Below are 23,560 nucleotides of genomic sequence, written 5' to 3' on the forward strand. Positions count from 1 at the left end.
TTATCTAGAGTAAAGTATACTTTCTCTTCTATTAGCCCAATAGCTATTCATTTTAAGAGAATATTCCCATTAAGCATGGAGCAATCTGCTTTGCTATAGCTTCTTTAGAACTGGAATAACACCTCTGGCCTACATTTTGATCAGCATGCACTAGACTCATGTTCTGGCGATGAAACAGTGGTCAATAATGAAAGTTAATCTATCATTGACATATGTTTATCTGATTTCTCAACTAAACAAATGTTTGTCACTGTTTGATCATAACATAAAAGCCAAAAGTCAGACTTATCTCAAATCTTAGTCATAGGCTATTAATGATTAAGAGAGACAGTGTGACAGATTCTATCTTTAGGTAACTATTTTGTAGGTAAAAGTTTGGGAAGAGATATTCAGGTAAATAGAATGATCACACACTTAATCTCTGAATTAGTTTATCAGGGTAAAATAACTCATGAGCCACTAATTATATTATCTCTGACTGTTACAACTAAAGGATGACATAATATCCAAAAGAAAAATGTACTATTTTATTAAAACATCAATTCCACTTATTCAATACATGATAGATTAATTTGCACTGTAAAGAAAAATGTAATCTTGGGTCATATTTTAAACATAAACATTCTATGGATGGCTAGTAATCTACACATTCTATCTAATAAAAGAGAATCATGCAAATTAACCATACCTCCACTATACTCACAAGCCACACCCACCAGCCAATCAGGAGTGACTATGCAAATTAACCCAACCAGGATGGCAAGTTAATTTGCATACCCAGGCGTAGAGTGAAGACTGAAGACAGCTTAGAAGGAAGCCAAGCACTGCAAAAGGGAGCAAAGCTGCAGAGAAGCAAGCAAGCGGAGTGGCGGAGATGGGAAGGAAGCAGGCGGGGTGGCGGAGAAGGGAGGGAAGCAGGCGGGGTGGTGGAGAAGGGAGGGAAGCAGGCAGGGCGGTGGAGAAGGGAGGGAAGCAGGCGGGGCGGTGGAGAAGGGAGGGAAGCAGGCGGGGCAGCAGAGACCGCAGCAGGAAGCCCTGTTCTTGCAGGAATCTTCCTGCAACAGGTCTCTAGTCCTATATAATAAAAGGCTAATATGCAAATAGACCAAATGGCAGAACAACTGGAACAACTGAACAACCAGACGCTATGATGTGTGCTGACCACCAGGGGGCATGCGCGGAACATGGTGGGCGTCGGGCATGGCGGGATGGTGGAGCAGGTGAGTGGGGGCACCAGACCAAGGCAGGGCGCCCATTGCTGTCATCGGGGCAAGCCTCTGGTGGTTACTGAAAATTCTTTGCTCCCACGTGCTGCGGTCCCACCTGGCACTCACACCTGCTGCCAACACTGGCCCCACTCACACCTGCAGCTGGCGCGGGAGCCACTGCTCACACCCACTGCTGGTGCCCAACACCGGCCCCAATCGCTTGGTGCCATCAGTGAGTGCGAGCAGCGGCTGCTGGCCCCAATCTCCCCTCAGGTCTTCTCCACCTCCTCCTGCTCCTGAGGGGAGATCGAAGCTGGCAGCCACTGCTCACATCTGCTGCTGGCGATGGCCCTGCTCACACCCACTGCCAGCGCCAGAGCCACCGCTTGCACCCACTGCCAGCGCCAGCCCCGCTCACACCTGCTGCCCGTGCCTGGTGCTGGTCCCAATCTCTTAGTGCCATCAGCAGGTGTGAATGGCAGCTGCCGGCCCTGATCGTCTCTGAGGGCTCCTCCCCCTGCTCCTAAGGGGCGATTGGAGCAGCAGCCACCACTTGTACCTGCTGACTGTACTGGCCCCGCTCGCACCCACTGCTGGCACCGGCCCCAATCGCAGACAGGAGACTGGGAGCCACACCAGGAGGGGCCGGGTCGGGGCCTGGATGATGAGCCAAGACCCATCCCTGTGCCTACCACAGCCTCGCAGCCCATAGTTCCTTTCAAGGTGCACCAATTCATGCACTGGGCACCTAGTTTAAAATAACTGGAATAGCCTGGCCAGCATGGCTAATTGGTTGAACATCAACCTATACCAGAGAGAGGTTTATTTAGCAGAGGACTTTGGCTGAATAAAAGTTGTAGAAGCTTCTCCAGAATTAAAATTTTAAGGAACATTCTCTGAAGGAGATCAGACCTCCACTTAAATGGTAAAGTAGTATATTTAGGAATAAGTGGAAGCTTTTCTTTTACTACTGTTAATTATAGAGGACTTTTTGGATTACTGATTTGCTTACAGGAGGTATAAAATTGTAACAGAAGAATATTTAATCATAATCTCATATTTCAAATGTAATCTACCTCTTAAGATTCTCACTTAGGCTCATAAGCATTAACCATTTATGCAACTATAAGATTAAAAGCTTTTTGTTGTATTTACCTTTTTTCCTTTGAAGTTGAGGGTACCAGGCTGCTCCACGACCCCATAATACAAGCACATAATGTTGACCTTGGGCCTGTTCCACTGTTAACAAAACTTTCCTTTGCTTCTGTCCTCTATAACTATATACTGCCTCTGGGGAAAAAAGGACTGTTTTATTTATAACGTCTAATGATAAATATATAATGATAACCAAATTGTATACTAAGAAGGTCTTGTATCTTATTTTAGAACCTACAATTAAGGAGTTGCCCCAAATGATCACCTGTCAGTACAGTGACATCCACCACTCTGAGCAGCGCATGGACTAGCAGGCCAGGCTGGAGCTGCTCCAGAGCCACAAACTCCACACTGCTCACTTTCTGGGGCGGCCGCGGACGGAGATCTCGGAGATAGGAATGCTTTGAAGATACATATGCCAGTAGGTCTTGAAGTACAACATCACTAACTATACTGGAATCTGAAAGAAAACAAAACACACATACATACAAAAGAAGGCAACATTATATTTTCATGACAACACAGTATTTTCTTATACTGCATTTTACGTTGTAAATTGTGATTATATGTAAAACATGATTTCATTTCTACAAAACAGGTTATTCTGGATCAACTTAGATGCAAAAATAAACTTGATATTTTTAATCGATAGAAATATAATTATGTACTATCTCCAAAATCCTTGCCCTGTTCCCTCACTTCTCTATTTTTTCACCAATTAACCGAGACCAACATTCCAGTTATTTTTGACTCCTCCAATTGGTTCTCTAATCCCTGATTTGATCACGGCTTTCCCAGCTATCCAGTGCCATTCTTCCTCAGGACTTAGCATGTCACATCTGAAATACTCTAAAAGTCACCTGACTGACTTTCCCTGAACATGCCTTGTTCTTGCCCACTTCTCAGCCTCTGTCCTCACCATTTCACTGGCTGCAACGCTGTCATCCTCCTCTCTGCCTTCCCAAATACTACACAGAATAATAACCACTTAGGCTCCCAGGGATTTCTCCTTTTATCTCCAACTCTCTTGTGGCATTTGAGTATGTGCTACACCAAGCATGTCAAACTCAAAGGCTAACATGGGCCAAATAAACAAGGTTTAAGTTTATGTGGGCCGCAAAAAAACAAAAGCTTCAATTTTCATAGAAACGTAGGTTTCGATAGAGACATGCTGAATACAAAGGACTGAAATAAATGAGTAATCGTTAGCATAAAATAATAGAACATTTTAATAAAAATTAATATTTTTTCTTGAACATTAACTTACAAGACACTGAATAACTGCACAAATTAATAAATGTAATGCAAATAAAACTATTTTTCTTCTTCTCCAAAAGCAAAATATTTCCTGTTGCGCACACCAAACAAGTCAGTATAAGACTAATGATGTGGCAATCAGCTGCTAAAATATTCGCTGCTAGTATTAGTGGAGAGAAATGGTGCGCCTGCACATAAGGGAAATAAATGCAACACGATTATAGTAATCAGTCATTAGTGAATGTTGTAGTTCATTATTAATAATCTACATATATAAAAGGCTAATATGCTAAGTCTCTGACCATCCAACCAGTCGCTATGATGCACACTGACTACCAGAGGGCAGATACTCAATGCAGGAGCTGCCGTGATGCACAATGGCCATTTACAAAGAAACGGCACCACGGACCTGGCACCCACAGAACAACACTCGGCTTCCCCTAAGTGGGACACAGGCCCCAACACCACCCCTGAGCAACACCCCACCAAATCGCAGCCAATGCTGCCGAGACCCCACGGAGCAAAATGCAGCCCACAGCCCAGCCCAGCCCAGCCTGGAAACGTTCGCTGTGGGCCCTGGGTAATGACGTCACATAGCAACACCTGGCTTCCCCTCCCTAGTGACTAGCCTCCTTGGAGTCCCTTCAGCCCAAGAACACGGCTTGCAATATAGCCAGGTGCAAACATTTCACACTTTAACCAAATGTCTGTGAAGCATTTTCCCATGCCTCATCTCATTTGATCCTCACAGAAGTCCTGGAATAGGTAGCTAGGAGACTCGATGGAATCCTATTTTCTTTTCATTAGCCAGAAAATGGAGATTTAGAAAGTTTAGAAACTTGACCAGACTGAAAAGAAGTAAGAAATGGTGGAAAATGACTTCAGGTTTTCTCACTGCACAGAATATAGTCAAACACTGCTGCAGTTAAATATTTTACCCTTTGTTCTCCCTGTGTGATCTACAATAATAATCTGCTTTGTGTTGATATTTACTGCTGTGTTGCTCACAGTTACCTGAAAGAGAAGTTGGGGTGCTTCACTGGGCTGGAAAAAGTTTAGCTAAATCAGAAAGCAGGTCTAATTAAGCAAGTTTATTCTATATCTATAAAAGGTTAAGTTGACTTGCGCATGTGCAATATATATAAAGCTGGCGCCAATCACACATGTGTGTTTCAATCTGTCATTATCGATTGTGAATTTGGTTGGCACTTCTATTATAGAGAAAGGGTGAATAGTGATATTAAAATATTTCTTCTAATTAATTTCCTTTCTATGTGGACAAATTTGTGCACCACACCACTAGTTATGTATAACAGGATATTGTAAAAATTAAGTTACGAAATTTTTATTAAAATGTTTCTTACATACTGTTATATTGGCTGGGCCACAAAAATATTCGTTGTGAGGCACATGCGGCCCGTGAACTGCAATTTTGACATTCTGTGCTACACTATAGTATTTCTCTTCCTTGTTATATCGGTTATTTAATTAATCAGCCATTATGCCATTTAGATGTTTTTCTCTTTCCTATCTCAATTTTTTTTCTATTTTTTTATTGAGATATACTTACAATCCTTTTTTTTTTTTTTTTTTTTTTTCATGCCCTGACCAGGGATCAAACCCACATTGGGATGATGCTCTAACAAACTGAGCTACCTGGCCAGGACTGAGATAAACTTCATATGCAATAAAATGTGCACATTTTTAAATATAATTTTTTTATTTCAGAGAGGAAGGGAAGGGGACAGAGAGATAGAAACATCAATGATTAGAGAGAATCACTGATTAGCTACCTCCTGTACATCCCACACTGGGTATCAAGCCAGCAACACGGACATGTGCCCTGACTGGAAATCAAACCATGACCTCGTGTTTCATAGGTCAATACTGAACCACTGAACCACACCAGCCAAGCAAATGTACACATTTTAAATGTACAAATTGATGAGTTTTGCTGATTAAATTTTAATTTCCCTGAAAGAAAGGGAGATATCTTTGAATATATGATTGATTGCTGATCAAATTAAGATCTTAGCAAAAAACACTTAAGTACTTTTTAGAAAGCAGAGACTATAAACCAATTTTAGTAGGGGGAAAAAAATGATTCTTCTTTCCTTCCCTCAGTAACATTCGCATCCTAATGTATTTCTTATGCCACACTAAAGCCTCATTATTCACTCACTCAGTAGACCATCTACTATGTGACAGACACAAAGACATATCATGCCATGATCCAAACACTGAGGGGCCTATCAATATAGTTAATAAACAGTGGGGTTAAAGTATGAGAGACCTACACAAGCATTTCTAAGAACACATAAAAAGAACTGCCCAGGAAGTTGGAAGAAGCTTTATTGAAAGAATGTTTGTTCTCGGTTTTGGAAAAGTATCTAGTTTTCTAGGTAGCAACTGGGAGCTGGGGATACATTTCCAGGCAAAGAGAAGGGGGTTGCAAGCTTTAGGTACCACAGATACATAGTCTGATAAAGGCTATGGACCCATTATCAAAATAATATTTTTATGACAGCTTTATTTAGCTACTAGAGGCCCAGTGCATGAATTCATGCACGGGTGAGGTCCCTAGGCCTGGCTGGCAATCAGGGCCAATCGGGGCCAGGCTGATGGGGGGCGTGCTGGCCAGGGGGAAAGATGGTGGGGGGGGGGGGACTGTGGGAAGTTGGCCAGCCGAGGGGAGGGATGAATCATTGTGTGAACTTTGATTTATATATTTAATCATACTTGATATTTAGGTAAATTGATATCCTCTCACATTAGCAGGGCTAGGTTTATAAAATATGTAACACCTCACTATAATGAGAAAAGAACAGAAGTGTTTTCCAAAAATACATTGTTCAGAAGAATGCTCTCAAGATTTGTTATTACTTGCTTTTTCTATTCTTTCAGAATAAAAACCATTGCAATATTCTCAAATTAACAACTGATAATCATTTCCTTAAATTAAACAAAAAGACCTTGGAATATGCTTTATTTCGCTACTAACCTGTGAAAAAAAAAGCAATATAAATTCCTATGTAAACATAAAACCAAGACTTTGCAGTAACCTCTCAAGGTTATATAATTGCAATTAGTACAAGGTTCTACAAAGGTTCACATTGCCTACAAAACCTTAAACTCCCCAGAGGTTCCACTGGATATTCTCCACCAGAATTAGGTCCTAAGATTGTTTAACTAGATTAGCCTTAAAACCAGAACTATCTACAACATCTATCTGCAAAATCCCTTGCAAAATATTTGCATACCACATTATTTTCATTATTTCAAAACATTCCTTACCTTTCTGTTGTACTAACATCTATAAAAGATCATTAATTTTATTTAAAAGCCATTTAGCTCCTTCAAAGTATGCTAAGACGTGATAACTTCAAATATCTATATATATAAAAGCCAAGCGACCGGAACAATGGAATGACCAGAATGACCAGTCGCTATGACGCACACTGTGGCAGCCAACCGGCTCGATCGGAGCCCGATAAGCCCCCCCCCCCCCCCGCAACCTCTCACATCCCCTTCCCACCTCCCACTGCTGGCCCGGCCCAGCCCGATTGGCCCCCATCAGGGTAGGCCGGCCAGACCACACCTGTGCAGGAATCTGTGCACCGGGCCTCTAGTTCATAATAAAACATTAAACTTAAATCTTTTAAGGAAATCCCCAAATTAAAAATTGACTGACTTCCTCACTCAAGTTGATGTCTGCCAAATTTCTTCACTATAAAATTATTTTTCTCCTTATAAGGTGGAGAGATACTTTGAGACTATGCAGTGCTATTTCTCCTAAAACTTCCAGTTACTAATTTCAGGATCTATCAGTGGATCCTGTCTGCAGTATTTATTTCTGTGGTGTTTGCCTAATAATTCTTTATTTTTCTCTTTCCCCTCATATTCGTTTACTGAAACTCCAATGTGAGGAATGGAACCTTATTTACTTATTTAGTCAGCCAGTCAGTCAATTGAAGATTTATTTATATAAGCATGGACCCAAAATATCTTATTCTATGGGTTACATTTCAATTCTATCATTATTTATTTACTAGAGGCCCAATGCATGAAGATTCATGCAAGAATAGGCCTTCCTTCCCCTGGCTGCCAGCAATGGCTTCCCTCCAGCACCCGGGACCTGGGCATTCGCTCTGGCTGCCGTATTCCACCTTCGCTCCGGCCAGAGTTGCCTTCCGCCTTTGCTCCGGCCCTACCACCCTCCTATAGCTCCCTCCCCCCGCCTCCCTCACAGCAGGCATCCCGCCCACCCCAACCACTCCGTGCCTGCACATGCGCTGCCCAGAGGCCCGAGCGGCCGGCCACCACCATCTTTGTTGCAGAGTGATAGTCAATTTGCATATTCTGTCTTTATTAGATAGGATTGCTTATACTGATCCAGTTGTGGCCAGAGGTGCTGCTTCATGTTGGCTCTCTCAACAATCTTTTAGGACATCAGATGTTTAAAGGCTCACTTTGCATTTCCTGCCCACATCCTGCAGTAGCCACTTCTAGCAGGGCTGGTCACTTTTATCAGAGAACAGTTTACAGACCAGGGTCTGGGCACTGAGCATGCTGTGGTTACTGCAGTGCATCCTCTCAGGAGACAGGACTAGGAAACATCCACATGTGTGTTAGCCCACCCATGCACACACACACACACACCTATCTACACTAAGAGAAATATGCAAATTGACCATACCTCCACAACACCCACCAGCCAATCAGGAGTGAGTATGCAAATTAACACAACAAAGTTGGCAGGCTGATTTGCATACGTAGGCGTGGAGCGGCCAGGCGGGGCAGGACGCCTGCTATGAGGGCTCTGGCCGGAGCGAACACTGAAGGCTCCGGCCGGAGTGAAGGCAGAAGGCAGCGGCCAGAGCGAATGCCTGGGTCCCGGGTGCCGGAGGAAAACTGGTGCTGGCAGCCAGGGAAAGGAAGGCCTATTCTTGCACGAATCTTCATGCAACGGGCCTCTATTATTTCTATATATTTTTAATTTATTTATTTACCTATCTATATATTGAAAACCATGAATTTATAAACCTTCCCCCTTTATTTATAATTTTTGTATAACAGTGAGAAACCCAATTCTCATTATCTACAATGTATTCACTTACTTGTTCTTTTTGTTTTATTATTGACTTGAGAGAGAGAGAGAGAGAGAGGTTTGTTGTTCCACTTATTTTTGCATTCATTGGTTGATTGTTGTATGTGCCTAGCCAAGTATGGAACCTGCAACCTTGGCATATCAGGACAATGCTCTAACCAACGAGGCTACCTGGCCATGGCCTACTTGTTCAATTCTAGTAGTACATACATAGACTTGTTGTCAACTCACTCCCCTTGGAGAAACATTGGTACTAATTACATTACAGCATCTGTGTAGTTCTTTTTGTCTTTAGGCTTCAGAATCCAGTCAGTATACTTTGTTCCACAATTACTTACATTTGTTATCCCCACCACCACCCTTCTGTGCAGTTATTTTCTTCATTTGTAATACTATTTATGTTCATTTGCTAGTGCTTTATTCCATTTTGGGTCCTCCTCCACATTCCCAATGGTTTCAATTCTTTGTTTACAGTACTTGCGGATATGTGAAACATTAGCCAGAGCTATACAACAAGTTATGTTCAGCCTAGCCAGTGTGGCTCGGTGATTGAGCATGAACCTATGAACCAGGAGGTCATGGTTCAATTCCCAGCCAGGGCACTTGCCTGAGTTTCAGGCTGGATCCCCAGTAGGGAGCATGTAGGAGGCAGCCGACTGATGATTTTCACTCATCACTGAAGCTTCTATCTCTCTCTCCCTCTCCCTTCCTGTCTGAAATCAATAAAAATATTTTTTAAAAAGATATGCTTTACAGAAGTGTCACTGCCTCTTCATCAATGCTACCCTATTTCTATTTCCTCCTTTTTAAATTTACTTTTTATTAATTTCAGAGAGGAAGGGAGAGAGAGAGTGAGATCGAAACATCAGTGATGAGAGAGAATCATTGATTGGCTGCCTCCTTCACACCCCCTACTGGGAATGGAGCCTGCAACCCCACGGGAATCAAACCAGTGACCTCTTGGTTCATGGGTCAAAACTCAACCACTGAGCAATACTGGCCAGGCCTTTCTGCCTTTATTTAATTGATCAAATTAGCAAGCTGGTTCATCTATTTTGTTATTTTTTTAAAAAGCATTTGGATTACATTTATTGTTTTTCAATTATCATTCTTCTTTTAATATATATTTTTATTAATTTCAGGGAGGAAGAGAGAGGGAGAGATAGAAACATCAATGATGAGAGAGAATAATTGACTGGCTGCCTACTGCACGCCCCCTACTGGGGATTGAGTCCACAATCCGGGCACGTGCCTTTGACTAGAATTGAACCTGGGACCCTTCAGTCCACAGGCTGACACACTATCCACTGAGCCAAACCAGCTAGGGCAATCCTCATTCTTTTTCAAAAAAGATTTTTAATTGATTTTTAGAGAGAGAGGAAGGGAAAAAGAGAGAAAACATTGATGTGGGAGCAAAATATCCATCAGCCGCCTCCAGCATGCCCCCTAGTGGGGATCAAGGCTACAACCCAGGCATGTACCCTGACCGGAATCTAATGGGCAACTTTTTGGTGCACAGGATGACACCCAACCACCCAACTGTTGACATTTTTACAGATGTCCCTCATTTCCCCCCACCTTTGCCCACCTCCATCCAGCCATTGCCACCCTTCCCCGGCCTTAAGAATTCTGTTGTGTGTGTCCATGAGCTATGTATATATGTTTTTTGGCTACTTTCTTCACCTTCTTTTAGCTAACCCCTCCTCCCTCTCCCCTCTGATCTCTCAGACTGTTCCATGTATCCATGCCTCTGGTTCTGTTTTGTTTGTCAGTTTATTTTGTTCATTATACTCAACATATAAGTGAGAATATATGGTATTTGTCTTTTTCTGATTTGCTTACTTTGCTTAATACTCTCCAGGTCTCTCCATGCTGTCTCAAAGAGTGAGCTCTTTCTTTTTTGACAGCTGTGTAGTATTCCATTGTGTAAATGTAGCACAGCTTGTTTATCCACTCCTCTACTGATAGGCACTAGGGCTGTTTCCACATCTGGCAGGTGTGAGGTGACATCTCATTGTAGTTTTAATTTTCATCTCTGATGATTAGTGACATGGAGCATTTTTTCATGTCTATTGGCCATTTTATGTCCTCTTTGGAGAAATGTCTATTCAGGTCCTCTGTCAATTTTTAAATTGGGTTATCTTCCTGGTGTTAAGTTTTATAAGTTCTCTACATATTTCGGAAATATATTCTCCCATACAATGTGTCCCCTTTTCATTTTGTTAATGGTTTCTTTTGTGTGTGTTTTTAAGTATATTTTTTAGTGATTTCAGAGAGGAAGGGAGGAGAGACAGGCAGAAACATCAAAGATGAGAGAGCATCTTTGATCCACTGCCTTCCGCATGCCCTGTATTGGGGATCAAGCCTGCAACCCAGGAATATGCCCTGACCAGGAATCAAACCATAACCTCCTAGTTCATAGGTTGACACTCAACCATAGAGCCACACCGACAGGGGTGTTAATGGTTTCTTTTGCAGTGCAAAAGCTTTTTAGTGTGATGTAGTCCCATTTGTTTACTTTTGCCTTGGCTCCCCTTGCCCAAGGACATATATTGGTAAAAATACTGCTACACAAGATATCTGAGATTTTATTGCCTATTGTTTTCTTCTAGGATTTTTATGGTTTCATGACTTACATTTAAGTCTTTTACCCATTTTGAGTTTATTCTTGTGTATGGTGTAAGTTGGTGGCCTACTTTCATTTTTTTGCATGTACCTGCCCAATTTTCCTAGCACCATTTATTTCATTCTTATTAATTTCTGCTTTTATCTTTATTATTTCATTCCTTGTGATTTATTCAGCTTATTTTGTTGTTCTTTTGCTGGTTTGTTGAGCTTGAAATTGAATTCATTTATTTTTATTCTTTTTTTTATTGATAAAAACATTTAGCTAATAAATTTTTCTCTGATATCTGCCTTAAATGCATTCCCTAGAGTCTGACATGTTGTGTTTTCATTGTTATTACTTCTTAAGCCCTAGCTGGTTTGGCTCAGTGGATACAGCTTTTGGCCTGAGGACTGAAGGGTCTCAGGTTCCATTCCAGTCAAGGGCACATGCCTGGGTTGTGGGCTCGATCCCCAGTGGGGGGTCTGCAGGAGGCAGCCAATCAATGATTCTCTCTCATCGTTGATGTTTCTATCACTCTCTCTCTCTCTTCCTTCCTCTCTGAAATCAATAAAAAAAATATATTATAAAAAAAAAGCTAGTTACTAAAGCCAGAAAGTTAATAGTAGTAGATTGCTGTTGCCTCATCATCAAATCCACACCATCAGAAAATTCTGTTAACTCTATTTGCAGCTAGATGTCAAATCCATTCATTTCTCATGATCTCCATTAGCCTCCTATTATTGCTCAACCTGAACTATTATTAACTTCGTAATTCTGATTCCACTCATAATAAAACCTTCACAAGGTCTCTTATCATGACCTTTAGTTATTTCCCTTCACAGCATTCATGATCACCTGCAAATACTTTGTCTACATGTCTGTCTTCCACACAGGAACTCCACAAAGGCAGGCCAGGTGTCCGTTGCTCACCTCTGCACCCCACACACAGTGCCTCAATATCAACACTTAATACAAACATACTGGGTAGATGAGGAACTTGATTTTAGTTATTTTATGAGAATATGTCAGTGCTGATTTTCTGCTAACTAGGTTCCCTCGGATACAGGGAAATCCTGCCCTTTCCAAACACCATTGTTGTTGTTCTAATAGGTATCCTTCTCTTTTGCTTACTCTGCCTTTCCTGGAGAATTCTAAGTATTCAGAGATTGGAATTCCATGCTGCACCTTCATGTTATTCTAGTTAATCTCTTGTATAATCTTGTATATACTGATACCTATTTTTCTATGATACTATTTCTATGCGGTCAAGGAACTTGCCTAAAGACACAGACTTTGGAAGCTCTAGGACTAGGATTCAAATTCCGGTCTATTGACTCCAGAGACTATAACCACCAGTTTATACTGTCTCCCTTACTTTCTTTTCTTTTTTATTTATTTTTTATTTCTTGAAGAAAAATATAGCTGCTGGTTTCTTCTTTCAACAGCTTATTTTAAAGAAGCAAAAATGGATGTCAGAGAAGGCAGGCAGTTTTTCCTAGCAACGGTACATAGAAGAAGAACTCAACCCACAACTGTCTATGATCCATGCTTTTTTCATTACCTCAAAGATTCCTAATCAGAGGCTCACAAATTCCACAGAACTTTGGAGATCCATGGAACCACTTAGTATTACATGAAAAATTTTATGTCTGTCTACTTAAGTCCATTATTCTGGAAAAATTACCCATAGCTTCACAAAGAGGTTTATGACTCCTTAAAAGTTAAGGACCACCACTATACTGAATCTCTAAGAAAATGAACATGAACCCAAATATTTTTTAAAATACATATGACCTACAATGTACAAGTTTTTTGTTGCTGTTGTTGTTGTTTTGTCAGTCCTCACCTAAGGATATTTTCCCATTGATTTTTACAGAGTGGAAGAAAGGGGAAGAGACAGAAACATCAATGTGAGAGAGACACATTGATTGGTTGCCTCCTGCACACACCCCTGACCAGGGCCTGGGGTGGAGCCTACTACCTAGACCAGAATCGAACCCAAGACCCTACAGTCCACAGGCCGGTGCTCTATCCACTGAGCAAAACCAGCTAGGGCTGTACAAGTTATTTATAAATTCTATTTTCACTCGCACTAAACAAATTAAAGCAATACTCTCCAGCAAATTTTTTAGAAAACATCCTATCTAATAAAAGAGTAATATGCAAATTAAACATCACTCTGCTATACCCACAAGCCACGCCCACCAACCAATCAGGAGCAAATATGCAAATAAACCCAACCAAGATGGCTACAGCCACAGAGAGCAGGAGGGAGGCTTGGGTTTCCCCAGCAATGGAGGAAGCCAAGCTTTCCGCCTGCCCTTGCCGGCCTAGGCCTCCACTCAAGGCTACAAGTTTCAATGATAGAAGATACATAAATCCAAACAGAAATGGCGGCAGCCACGGAGCTGGAAAGAGCAGGAGGCTAGGGTTGCCCCCGGAGATGGAGGAAGCCAAGCTTTCCACACACCCTGGCTGGTCCAGGCCTCCGCTTAAGGCTACAAAGTTTCAATTATAGAAGATACATAAATCCCAACAAAAATGGCTGCCGCCATGGAGCAAACAGAAGGCCTGGCTCCGCTCCAGGCTACAAAGTTTCAATTGTAGAAGATAAATAAACCCCAGATACCAGGGCCTCCGCTTGGGTCGCCAGGGGGCATGGCAGGCCTGCAAACCACCACAGGTCCCTCGCCCAGGCCATCCCACACCCCAAGGGAACCCTCACCCTGATCCGGGACACCCTTCAGGGTAAACCAGCTGGCCCCCACCCGTGCACCAGGCCTCTATTCTATCTAATAAAAGAGTAATATGCAGATTGACCATCACTCCAACACACAAGATGGCTACCCCCATGTGGTCAAAGATCCTGCCCCCATGTGGACACAAGATGGCCACCACAAGATGGCCAGCAAGGGAGGGCAGTTGGGAGGGACCAGGACTGCAAGGGAGGGCAGTTGGGGGTGATCACGCCTACAGGGGAGGGCAGTTAGGGGTGACCAGGCCGGCAGAGGAGAGAAGTTGGGGGTGACTGGGCCTGCAGGGAAGGGCAGTTGGGGGGGACCCAAGCCTGCAGGGAAGGGCAGTTGGGGGGGGACCAGGCCTGCAGGGAAGGGCAGTTAGGGGTGACCAGGCCTGCAGGGGAGGACAGTTAGGGGCAAACAGGCTGGCAGGGGAGCAGTTAGGCATCAATCAGGCTGGCAGGGGAGTGGTTAGGGGGTGATCAGACTGGCAGGCAGAAGCAGTTAGGGGCAATCAGGAAGGCAGGCAGGCAAGCAGTTGGGAGCCAGCAGTCCTGGGTTGTGAGAGGGAAGTCTGATTGCCCGTTTAGGCCCGATCCCATTGGGCAGTCGGACATCCCTCAAGGGGGTCCCAGATTGGAGAGGGTGCAGGCTGGGCTGAGGGACACCCCGCCCCCCGTGCACGAATTTCGTGCACTGGGCCTCTAGTTTTATATAATTACCACTTTAACTCTACTCTTTTCTAATGTGTGTATATACTTTAAATACTAAGCTATTATATGTAAAATGTGCCTTACACTCTTCAGGCTGGACAGATGAATAGCTCCCAAGATTTAATAACTGACTGGTAAATGTTGATTGTAGTACTGTCTCACCAACCCAATGATCTTCATAAACAGTAACATCTAGAAATGGGAGAAAATAAGTTCTGATCATTACCTAAGTTCCTTCATACTGTCGTTAACTTACCAACCATAGCTAAATATTATGCCTGCCTCCACATACCAGGCAATTAAAGTTCAATATGTTAAATGATCTGCCTAAGGCACCAAATGATAAAATAGCAAATCCAAAATATGACTCTAGGTATATCTGTATGCAGGTAAAATAAAAAAATTGCTTCTGTATATGCAAACAGTATCAATAGAGAAGTTCACTGCTCCACAGAGAACATTATTGGCTTTGTTTACATAAGATGCATGCTACAATGTACGTTTCTGATGAAAAGAAATCATTCAGGACCAAGAAGCAAAATACTAGTTCCAAAGCAGTGGTGCCTAGGAGAGTAAATAGTATTCAGTATGCATTCACCCCTCTGCTACAAACATGTGAATATAACATAAGGCATTCTTGAAGGACTTGGATTAGTTTTCCCTAAATAGCATGGTAATCATCTCTGGGTGTTAAGAGTGAAAGACTTTGGAGGTAAGGAATGCTTTCTAAAGGGGAAAAAAGCACTGTACGATCTAAGATAGAGAAGAATCATTTAGTGGAACTAAACATACCAACAGGTAGAAAGAATTCTAAATAGAGCAAAAACTGTAAGTTAGAAACAGAGAGAGACAGACTGATCCCAGGCAGGATAATTTCAGTGTATAAAATGTTAGAGGTATAAAGATATACTAACAGCAACAAATTAACTTGGATATAATAAGAAAGAAAAACAAAGAATCATAAATTCCAAGTAATCACTTCTGACTTTAATTCCAGACCTCAGTTTCAAACCCTTTTATCCACAAATGCCTAATGGACATCCCTAAATGAATACCTTATTGGCTCCCCAATCTCAGCATGGCTCAAACCTGCTTTTCTTCTCAGATTATCCATTTCATTTGTTGGCACTATGCTGCTAGCCAGGTAAACTAAAATGTGAGGTCATCCTGAACTCCTACCCCTCTTCCCACCTGTGTAACAACCCCCTGCTGTTAACTCTGCCTCTTCAATGTCCCACAGCCCTGCCACTGCTACTGTTTACATCAGACACCTTTCGGGAAATTTTACACCTAGGAAGTCAAATCACAACCATAACTAGCTACTCAGTGAGCACTGAATCAGAACAAAAGGAGTTAGATAAATTGATTTGCCAGCAAATAAGGTGATATTGCCAGTGGGACAAGATTATGCTAAGTCTGTTAGTTACAAGCCCATGGTTGTCTCTTTATTAGAGACAGCACCTAACAATCTTAACTACCAGGGTATATTAGCTAAGGTTCTCATTCCCCCAGCAAATGGTTTAGTAGAAACTACTGATTGTTTTCTTTTTCTAAGCTTTTAAGGCTGACCCTCTCCCGCCTCTCTATCACATTCTCTCTGTAGAATCAACTTCCTCCTGGTCTAAGATTCTTCCTTAAAATGACTGATATCTCTGCTCCAGGACACTGTGTATTGATTTTAAATCAATAAGGAAATGTAAAAATATATTAAAACGACTGATATCTCTGCTCTAATACACTGTGCATTGATTTTAAATCAATAAGGAAATGTAACAAAATATTAAATTTCTTATGTCAGGCAAAAAAGCAGGACAAAAACACTGTTCTTCATAAAGAACAATACAGGTGAGGATTCTGGAGTCCAGGTGAAATCATCCTGGCTTTGGCACTTCCTAGAAATGTGACATTGGGCACACTTCTCTGGGTCTGTTTCCTCAAACTAAAAAATGGGAATAATAACCAGGACCTTCCTCATAGAGTTGTAAAGAGTTGATATACATGTAAAGTATAAAACAGGGTTTGATACACAGTAAATTCCCAATAAATATCAGCTTTTATATATGCATGCAAACAAATTTTAAGAAGCATAGGAAAGACAACTAGTAACATTCTAAAACTCTACTGGTGGTTATATGAGGTTGGTATAAAAGCAGGAGTTTCCCTTTCCATATTTCCAAATGTGATTAATAGAATTTCAATAATTTAAAAGTGCTATAGAAATTCTATATCAGTTCCCTCAATAAGAATATAATGTGCACAGCATTATTAGGGATTGAGTAAAGTAGTAGAAATGCTGTCTTTTCATCATAAAACTGCTAATATAGTTTAAGAAAAGGATTGGAAATAAGACATACATAGACATAACCATAAGAAAACAAAGAAAAAGCCTGATGGTGTGACCTAAATGCTAACATAATGAATGAGTAGGAGGAGCAACCAGGGAAGGCTTGGTAGAGAGATGAGTGGAAAGGAGGGGCAGAACTGAGAAGGCTGGGACACAGGCCAGAAATAGCAACGCAGAGAATGCCAGGCAGTGGTGAGGAGGCCAGCACGGAAGCAAGGAAGGGATCGGTCACATGGAGCCCAGACAGGCAGGGGAAAGAGGGAGCCCTCCAGCAGGAGGGAAAAGCTTGCAGCTTTATAAACTCACTACCACTGTTCCACAATGGCCTCACCTGTGAGTAAAATTACATCTCCAAGGAACACTGTAAGGGCCCAAAATGCAGCAGTCCTCCACAGAAAAACTTTCTTCTTAATTTCGGACTGGTCAATTACCACAACTGTTGCTAAAGGCACTTTAGAGCCCGAATTTGGTCCAGATTTTATACTTATTTCTTTCACATGACATGGAGATAGCACCAAGACTAAACAATTATACTTCTGACTTTTGGAATCACAATTTCTTATTAATGATGTTTTTTTAATACCCTTGAATTCCAACACACTCCTCTGGTCTTTTGCTGTAGTAGGACCTCCTGCATTAGAAACCAGCTTAATTTTCTTAGAAACTTGGAGGACTTTGAGATGGCTGGATTTACCTTCAGAGGTCCAATTCCGTTTTGTAGGACTTTTGTGGGAGGCATTTACTTGAGAACACAGAATTCCGGACCTACATGACTCAATACATATCTCATCGGATGGCAGTTTATCTTCAAAACTGAAAAGTTCTTGAGATTCCACATTTTCTTTAAGACCTTTATCAGACTTTATGTGAATGTGGCTACTTTTTGTTTCAGGAAAAACAGGACTGAAAAGTTCAAGGGAATATGCTTGGTTTTGTCTACTTTCATATCTTTCTACAAAATCATCATCAGGCTGAATCAAATTATCTTTAGTTATTTTTATTTCCCCAGGACTTGCTTCAGCTTCAACCTCCGTGATCACTGTCCCTTTATTTATAGAACTCTCCCCTTTATTTGTCCTTTGAGCTAAAAAAGCAAATTGGCTGGAGGTCATTATACTGAGGAATTCCGTTTCAGTAGATGCTGTAAGGTCTGAGACCTTCTCGACTGCTCCCGCAGTCCTTGGCTTATCTCGTGTGGTCAAAGAGCTCTTTTTCAGACCCTGGTTTTGAGTTCCATGATGCTCTATTGGTATACACCTCATGCCGATAGCTCCTGGCTCTGTATTAATCTGCTCGGTATTACACACCAAATCCCATGCAGCTGCACACTCATGGTCTAACTGAAATAAATGTTTTTGGACATTTTGATCACATATATTTGATTGATGTTCATGCTGTTCAACTGTGATTTTCTTATTTTCACTGAAAAGCTTCTGATAGTCTTCCTCTCCAGATAAATGCTGAACTTGGCCCTTACATCCACATATTTGGACATCAGATTTGGTTATGTCACTCATCCCTAAGGGGTGACTCTTCTGGAATTTTCGAGTCTGTGTTTCGGAAATATAGTGTATATAGTCATCTTTCACAGAAGCAGATCTACTCAGAGAGCTTCCTAAAAAATGACCATTAAGAAGATCTGGAGGGGCAGCAGCTTCTAGGATTTGATAATCTTCCACATTTTTATTCTTGCATTTTTCATCCTTCAGATGTAAAGAATGTTGATTGTATAAAAGCTGAACTTTTTTCCAGGGGTCAGTAGTGGACATTAAAGAAGTTGGTTCCTGTGATACCATTATTTTCAATGGACCAATTGGAGCACCCCAAAAAACGTGGATTTCAGAGCCTCTATTCATGGTTTCTAAAAAAATGAAAAATCTAAAATGAGTATTTTATCAGTAGATTTTTATATCTTGATAGTAAGTTAATAATATACCAATAGCAAATGAAATAAAAATAACTCATCAAAAATACAATTAATAGCCAAAACCGGTTTGGCTCAGTGGATAGAGCGTCGGCCTGCGGACTGAAAGGTCCCGGGTTCGATTCCGGTCAAGGGCATGTACCTTGGTTGCGGGCACATCCCCAGTGGGAGGTGTGCAGGAGGCAGCTGATCGATGTTTCTCTCTCATCAATGTTTCTAGCTCTCTATCCCTCTCCCTTCCTCTCTGTGAAATATCAATAAAATATATTTTAAAAAAAATAAATATTACAAAGACATTTCTTTTAAAAAAAATACAATTAATAGAAGTGAGTTAAGATAAATAAAAATATCCAGAAAAATGCTCATGTAAAGATTCTTTAAATAAATTAAATGAGAGAGAGGAAGAAGATGGTGATGGAGTAGGTGGAAGTTACACTCACCTCCACACAGGCCAGAACTGAAATTACAACTAAAATACAGAACAGTCAATTTGAATGACTAACTGGAGACTAGCTGAAGAGAAGTCCTATAAGGACTTATAGAAGAAGCCGCATTGAGACTGGGAGGAAGGCAGAAAGGGCTGGATCCATTCCCACAGGCAGCCGCTGAGAATCCAGACGGACATCTCAGCTGCAAAGTTTCCCCCCGAGTAATGTGGGGTCTCAACCCTCAGCAAGGCTCCCCAGCCAGAAGCAACAGAGCCAGTAGAGGCACCCACATAACATCTGGCTGTGAAAATCAGCAGGGATTCTGTCAACCAGGGAGAGACAGGAGTCGGCTAGAAACCAAGGTGCCTGCTTAAAAGGCCAGCGTACAAAATCTTGCTGGCAGCCACTCACCCTTGACCCTGGTGGAGGGAAGGTGGCTCAGAGCGAACTGGAGTCCCGTGAAGACGGACTGGGTTGTGAGTCTCTGGGGAGGGAGCTGAAGAGACAACCATCAGGGTCCTTGTGCTGAGTCCCTCTCCCACACACCCCCAGACGCCATTTTTCCTGAGTCGAATACTCCCTTCCAAACTGCATCAACCTGGGCGTACTGCACAAGCCCCACCCTCCAGCCCCCTGGTGCTCCCTCTGGCTGAGCTCACACCCTGCAGAGGGATACGCTGCCTGATGCAGACTTTTTTGGTGGGATCTTGAGGGTGAATTTGGGGAGGATCAGAGACATACTTGTGTTGCTCTGGGGCAAAAACCATTTCCCCTCCCTCCATAGTGTGCCTCAACAGGGTATAGGGCCCTCCCCTACCCATGGGCCAGATCAGTGGCACCACATTCCCTCCAAGGGAGACCCACTAGCCCCACCATGGGAGAACCACCAGCTTCCCCTACCTTCCCAACTCTTGCTGGCCCCTCCCTGCTGAGCTTGCAATAGTGACAGCAGGCTGTGGCCAACCTATTGCCCCCACACCCGTCCTGCCCCATCCCTGGCAGAAGACTCTCCAGGAGGTCGGGGCAAACTAGGAAAAAATGAGTTATGTGGTTCCTGAGTGGAGCCATTATTCCCTCACACACCAGACTAGTGCCACCATTCCTGTGCAGAGCCCTCCGTTCACACAGCCAAATCTTGGTCTGTTTGGGCTTGATGAACACTGCTGGCCTCACCCTAATGAATCACTGAGACCCTGCCCCACCAAAAGCTCCAATGACACTGGCAGGTGGCAGCTGACCTTGGTGTACCCTGAGACTGTGGCTGAGTGGCCTCAAACCCAGTACTGGTATCAAGTTTGAATATGTGCCACTTGCCCCTATCTGGTGACTTATGCAACACACATACCATCAGAGGCTCTTACAATTACTAAGCCTACCAGGCAGCTAACAGGTGAGGGTTGATCTCTGGGAGCCCTAGGTCTTTTGCTCGGTGATGATGGAAACCAGCCTTGGGTACAGGTAGGCCCTTCCCACGCACACCCATGCCCAGCAGAGGCAGCCACAAAATGTGGATCACTTTGTAACTCCAAACAGTTAGCCAGACTGATCACAGGCAGGGCCTAACATTAACCAGCACTTGATCCCCTCTCAAGTGGCCTCAGAAACAACACACCCAGTGGTTCAGATCATTTTAGAACACGGTCCAATTAGCTCCCCAAATGGCACACACAAGGGCGATCTCAGCAGTCACCAAACCCTGTTGGGGTGAATTTAGCTTTGTAGAATCAACCCCCATGGAGCAGCTCATACATTTCACTTGGCATTGATCCAGCCAGAGGGGCAACCCCACCCACAAGTGGGCCAACAGCAATTAAGACTCAAAAACAATAGGAAGGCTCACATAACCCACACAAGGGACATTCCTGAAGCACCTAGCTCAGGTAGTGGGAGACTAAGCCACTGAGCCCCACAAAACACCAGATGAAGACTGGGAGGGATAACAGATCTACCTAATTCACAGAAACAAATACAAAGAGGCAGCCAAAATGAGGGGATAAAGAACTAATGCCCCAAGTGAAAGAACAGGAGAAATCCCCAGAAAAAGAACTAAATAAATGGAGGTAAGTAATTTACCAGATGGAGTTCAAAACAATGGTTATGAAAATGCTCAAGGAACTTAGTGAGAAATTAGACATAGAGATACCAAACATTTTAAAAAATATATAAAACATGTAAAAGAACCAGTCAGAAGTGAAAATACAATATTGGAAATGAAGAATGACTAGAAGGAATCAACAGCAGGCTACATGTAGCAAAAAACTGAATCAGCAACTTGGAAGGCAAGGTAACAGAAAACAACCAATCAGACAGAAAAACGTGTGTTTTTTCTAAATATGAAAACAGACTAAGGGACCTCTGGGACAACATGAAGTATGACAACATCTGCATCATAGGTACTGGAAGAAGAAGAAGAGAAAGCAAGGAATCAAGAATCTATTTGAAGAAATAATGATTAAAAACTTCACTAAGCTGATGAAAGAAAAAGACACACAGGTTCAGGAAGTGCAGAAATCCCAAACAAGATGAACCCAAATAGGCTCACAGAAAAATACATCATAATTAAAATGATAAAGGTTAAAAACAAAGAAAGAGTTTTAAAAGCAACAAGAGAAAAGCTGTTACTTACCTACAAGGGAGGTCCCATAAGACTGCCAGCTGGTTTCTCAACAGAAACTTTGCAGGCCAGAGGGATTGACATGAAATATTCAAAGAGAAGAAAAGCAAGTACCTATAACCAAGACTACTCTACCCAGTAACACCATCACATAAAATTGAAGATGACACTGAACAGACTGTCAAATTACAGCGGGAAGGTTGGGGAGTGTTGGGGAGGTGGGGAAAGAGATCAACCAAAGGACTTGCATGCATGCATATAAGCACGGCCAATGGTCACAAGACACTGTGGGGATGGGATAGGGCATGCGATAGGGGGTGGGGGAGTCTGGGGGAAGGTCAATGGGAAAAAAAAAAAAGAGATATATGTACTACTATATGTAATACTTTAAACAATAAAAAAAAATAAATAAATACCATTTTGCAGATAAAAAAAAAACATTGAAGATGAAATAAAGAGCTGCCCAGACAAGAAAAGCTAAAGGAGTTCATTACCACAAAATTAGTCTTACAAGAAGTGTTAAAAGGTCTTTAAAAAGAAAAGAGCCCAACTGGTGTGGTTCAGTGGTTGAATGTGACCCATGAACCAGGAGGTCATGATTTGATTCCCATTCAGGGCACATGCCCAGGTTGTGGGTTCAGTCCCAGTAGGTATGGCATACAGGAGACAACCAATCAATGTTTCTATCTCACATCACTGTTTCTTTCTCCCTCTCTCTTAAAAATCAATTTTTAGAAAGCATTTTTTTTTAAAGAGAAACACAGTTATAAAGAATAAAATGGCAATAAACATGTACCAATCAGTAATCACTTTAAATGTAAATGGATTAAATGTTTCAATCAAAAGACATAGGGGAGATGAATGAATAAGAAAAGACAGCCCAGCTGGTGTTGCTCAGTGGTTAAGCATCAACCGATGAACCAAGAGATCACCAGTTAGATTCCCGGGCAAGGCACATGACAGGGTTGCGGATTCGAACCCCAGTAGGGGTGTGCAGGAGGCAGCCAATCGATTATGTTTCTCTCAACATTCATGTTTCTATCTGCCCCTTTCCCTTACTCTCTCTCTAAAAATTAGTCAAAAGATATTCTTTTAAAACATTAAGACAACCATATATACGCTGTCTACAAGAGACCCAACTCAGAAGAAAAAAAATTATACACAGACTGAAACTAAAAGGATGGAAAAAATATTACATGCAAATGGAAACAAAAAATCCTACATAGGTTAACAATTCTTATATTGGGCAAAATAGATTTTAAAACAATGGCTATAAGAGATAATTTAACACTTCATTGCCATCAATGCATAGATGTTCCACAGAGAAAATCAACAAGGAAACAGCACCCTTAAATGACACAATAGACCAGATGGATTTAACTGACACTTTCAGAGCATTTCATTCCAAAGCAGTAGAATATACATTCAAGTGCACATGGAACATTTTTAAGGACAGGCCAATGT

General features: G+C 42.1%; 1 protein-coding gene across 17 annotated transcripts in view; it reads right to left on the reverse strand.

Annotated features, from left to right (window-relative positions):
* SHLD2 (shieldin complex subunit 2) overlaps positions 1-23,560 on the reverse strand; it is a 155,122-nt gene that overhangs the window by 64,912 nt on the left and 66,650 nt on the right. For 9 of the 17 annotated variants that reach the window (XR_013961590.1, XM_080687056.1, XM_080687070.1 and 6 more), the window contains 4 exons: positions 17,462-18,991; positions 14,871-14,978; positions 2,629-2,823; positions 2,364-2,498 (listed from right to left, as the gene is read on the reverse strand). Coding sequence is in view for 16 of the 17 variants with exons in the window: in XM_080687056.1 (XP_080543182.1) it covers positions 2,364-2,498; positions 2,629-2,823; positions 14,871-14,978; positions 17,462-18,986 (1,963 nt within the window). In the remaining variant the exon portion in view is untranslated. Of the gene's footprint in view, positions 1-2,363; positions 2,499-2,628; positions 2,824-14,870; positions 14,979-17,461; positions 18,992-19,494; positions 19,530-23,560 lie in introns of those variants that run through there. The other 8 variants (XM_080687062.1, XM_080687061.1, XM_080687060.1 and 5 more) reach the window with 4 other exon arrangements.

This window comes from Plecotus auritus (genome assembly GCF_963455305.1).
Source record: "Plecotus auritus genome assembly, chromosome: 9".
Classification (NCBI taxonomy): domain Eukaryota; kingdom Metazoa; phylum Chordata; class Mammalia; order Chiroptera; family Vespertilionidae; genus Plecotus; species Plecotus auritus.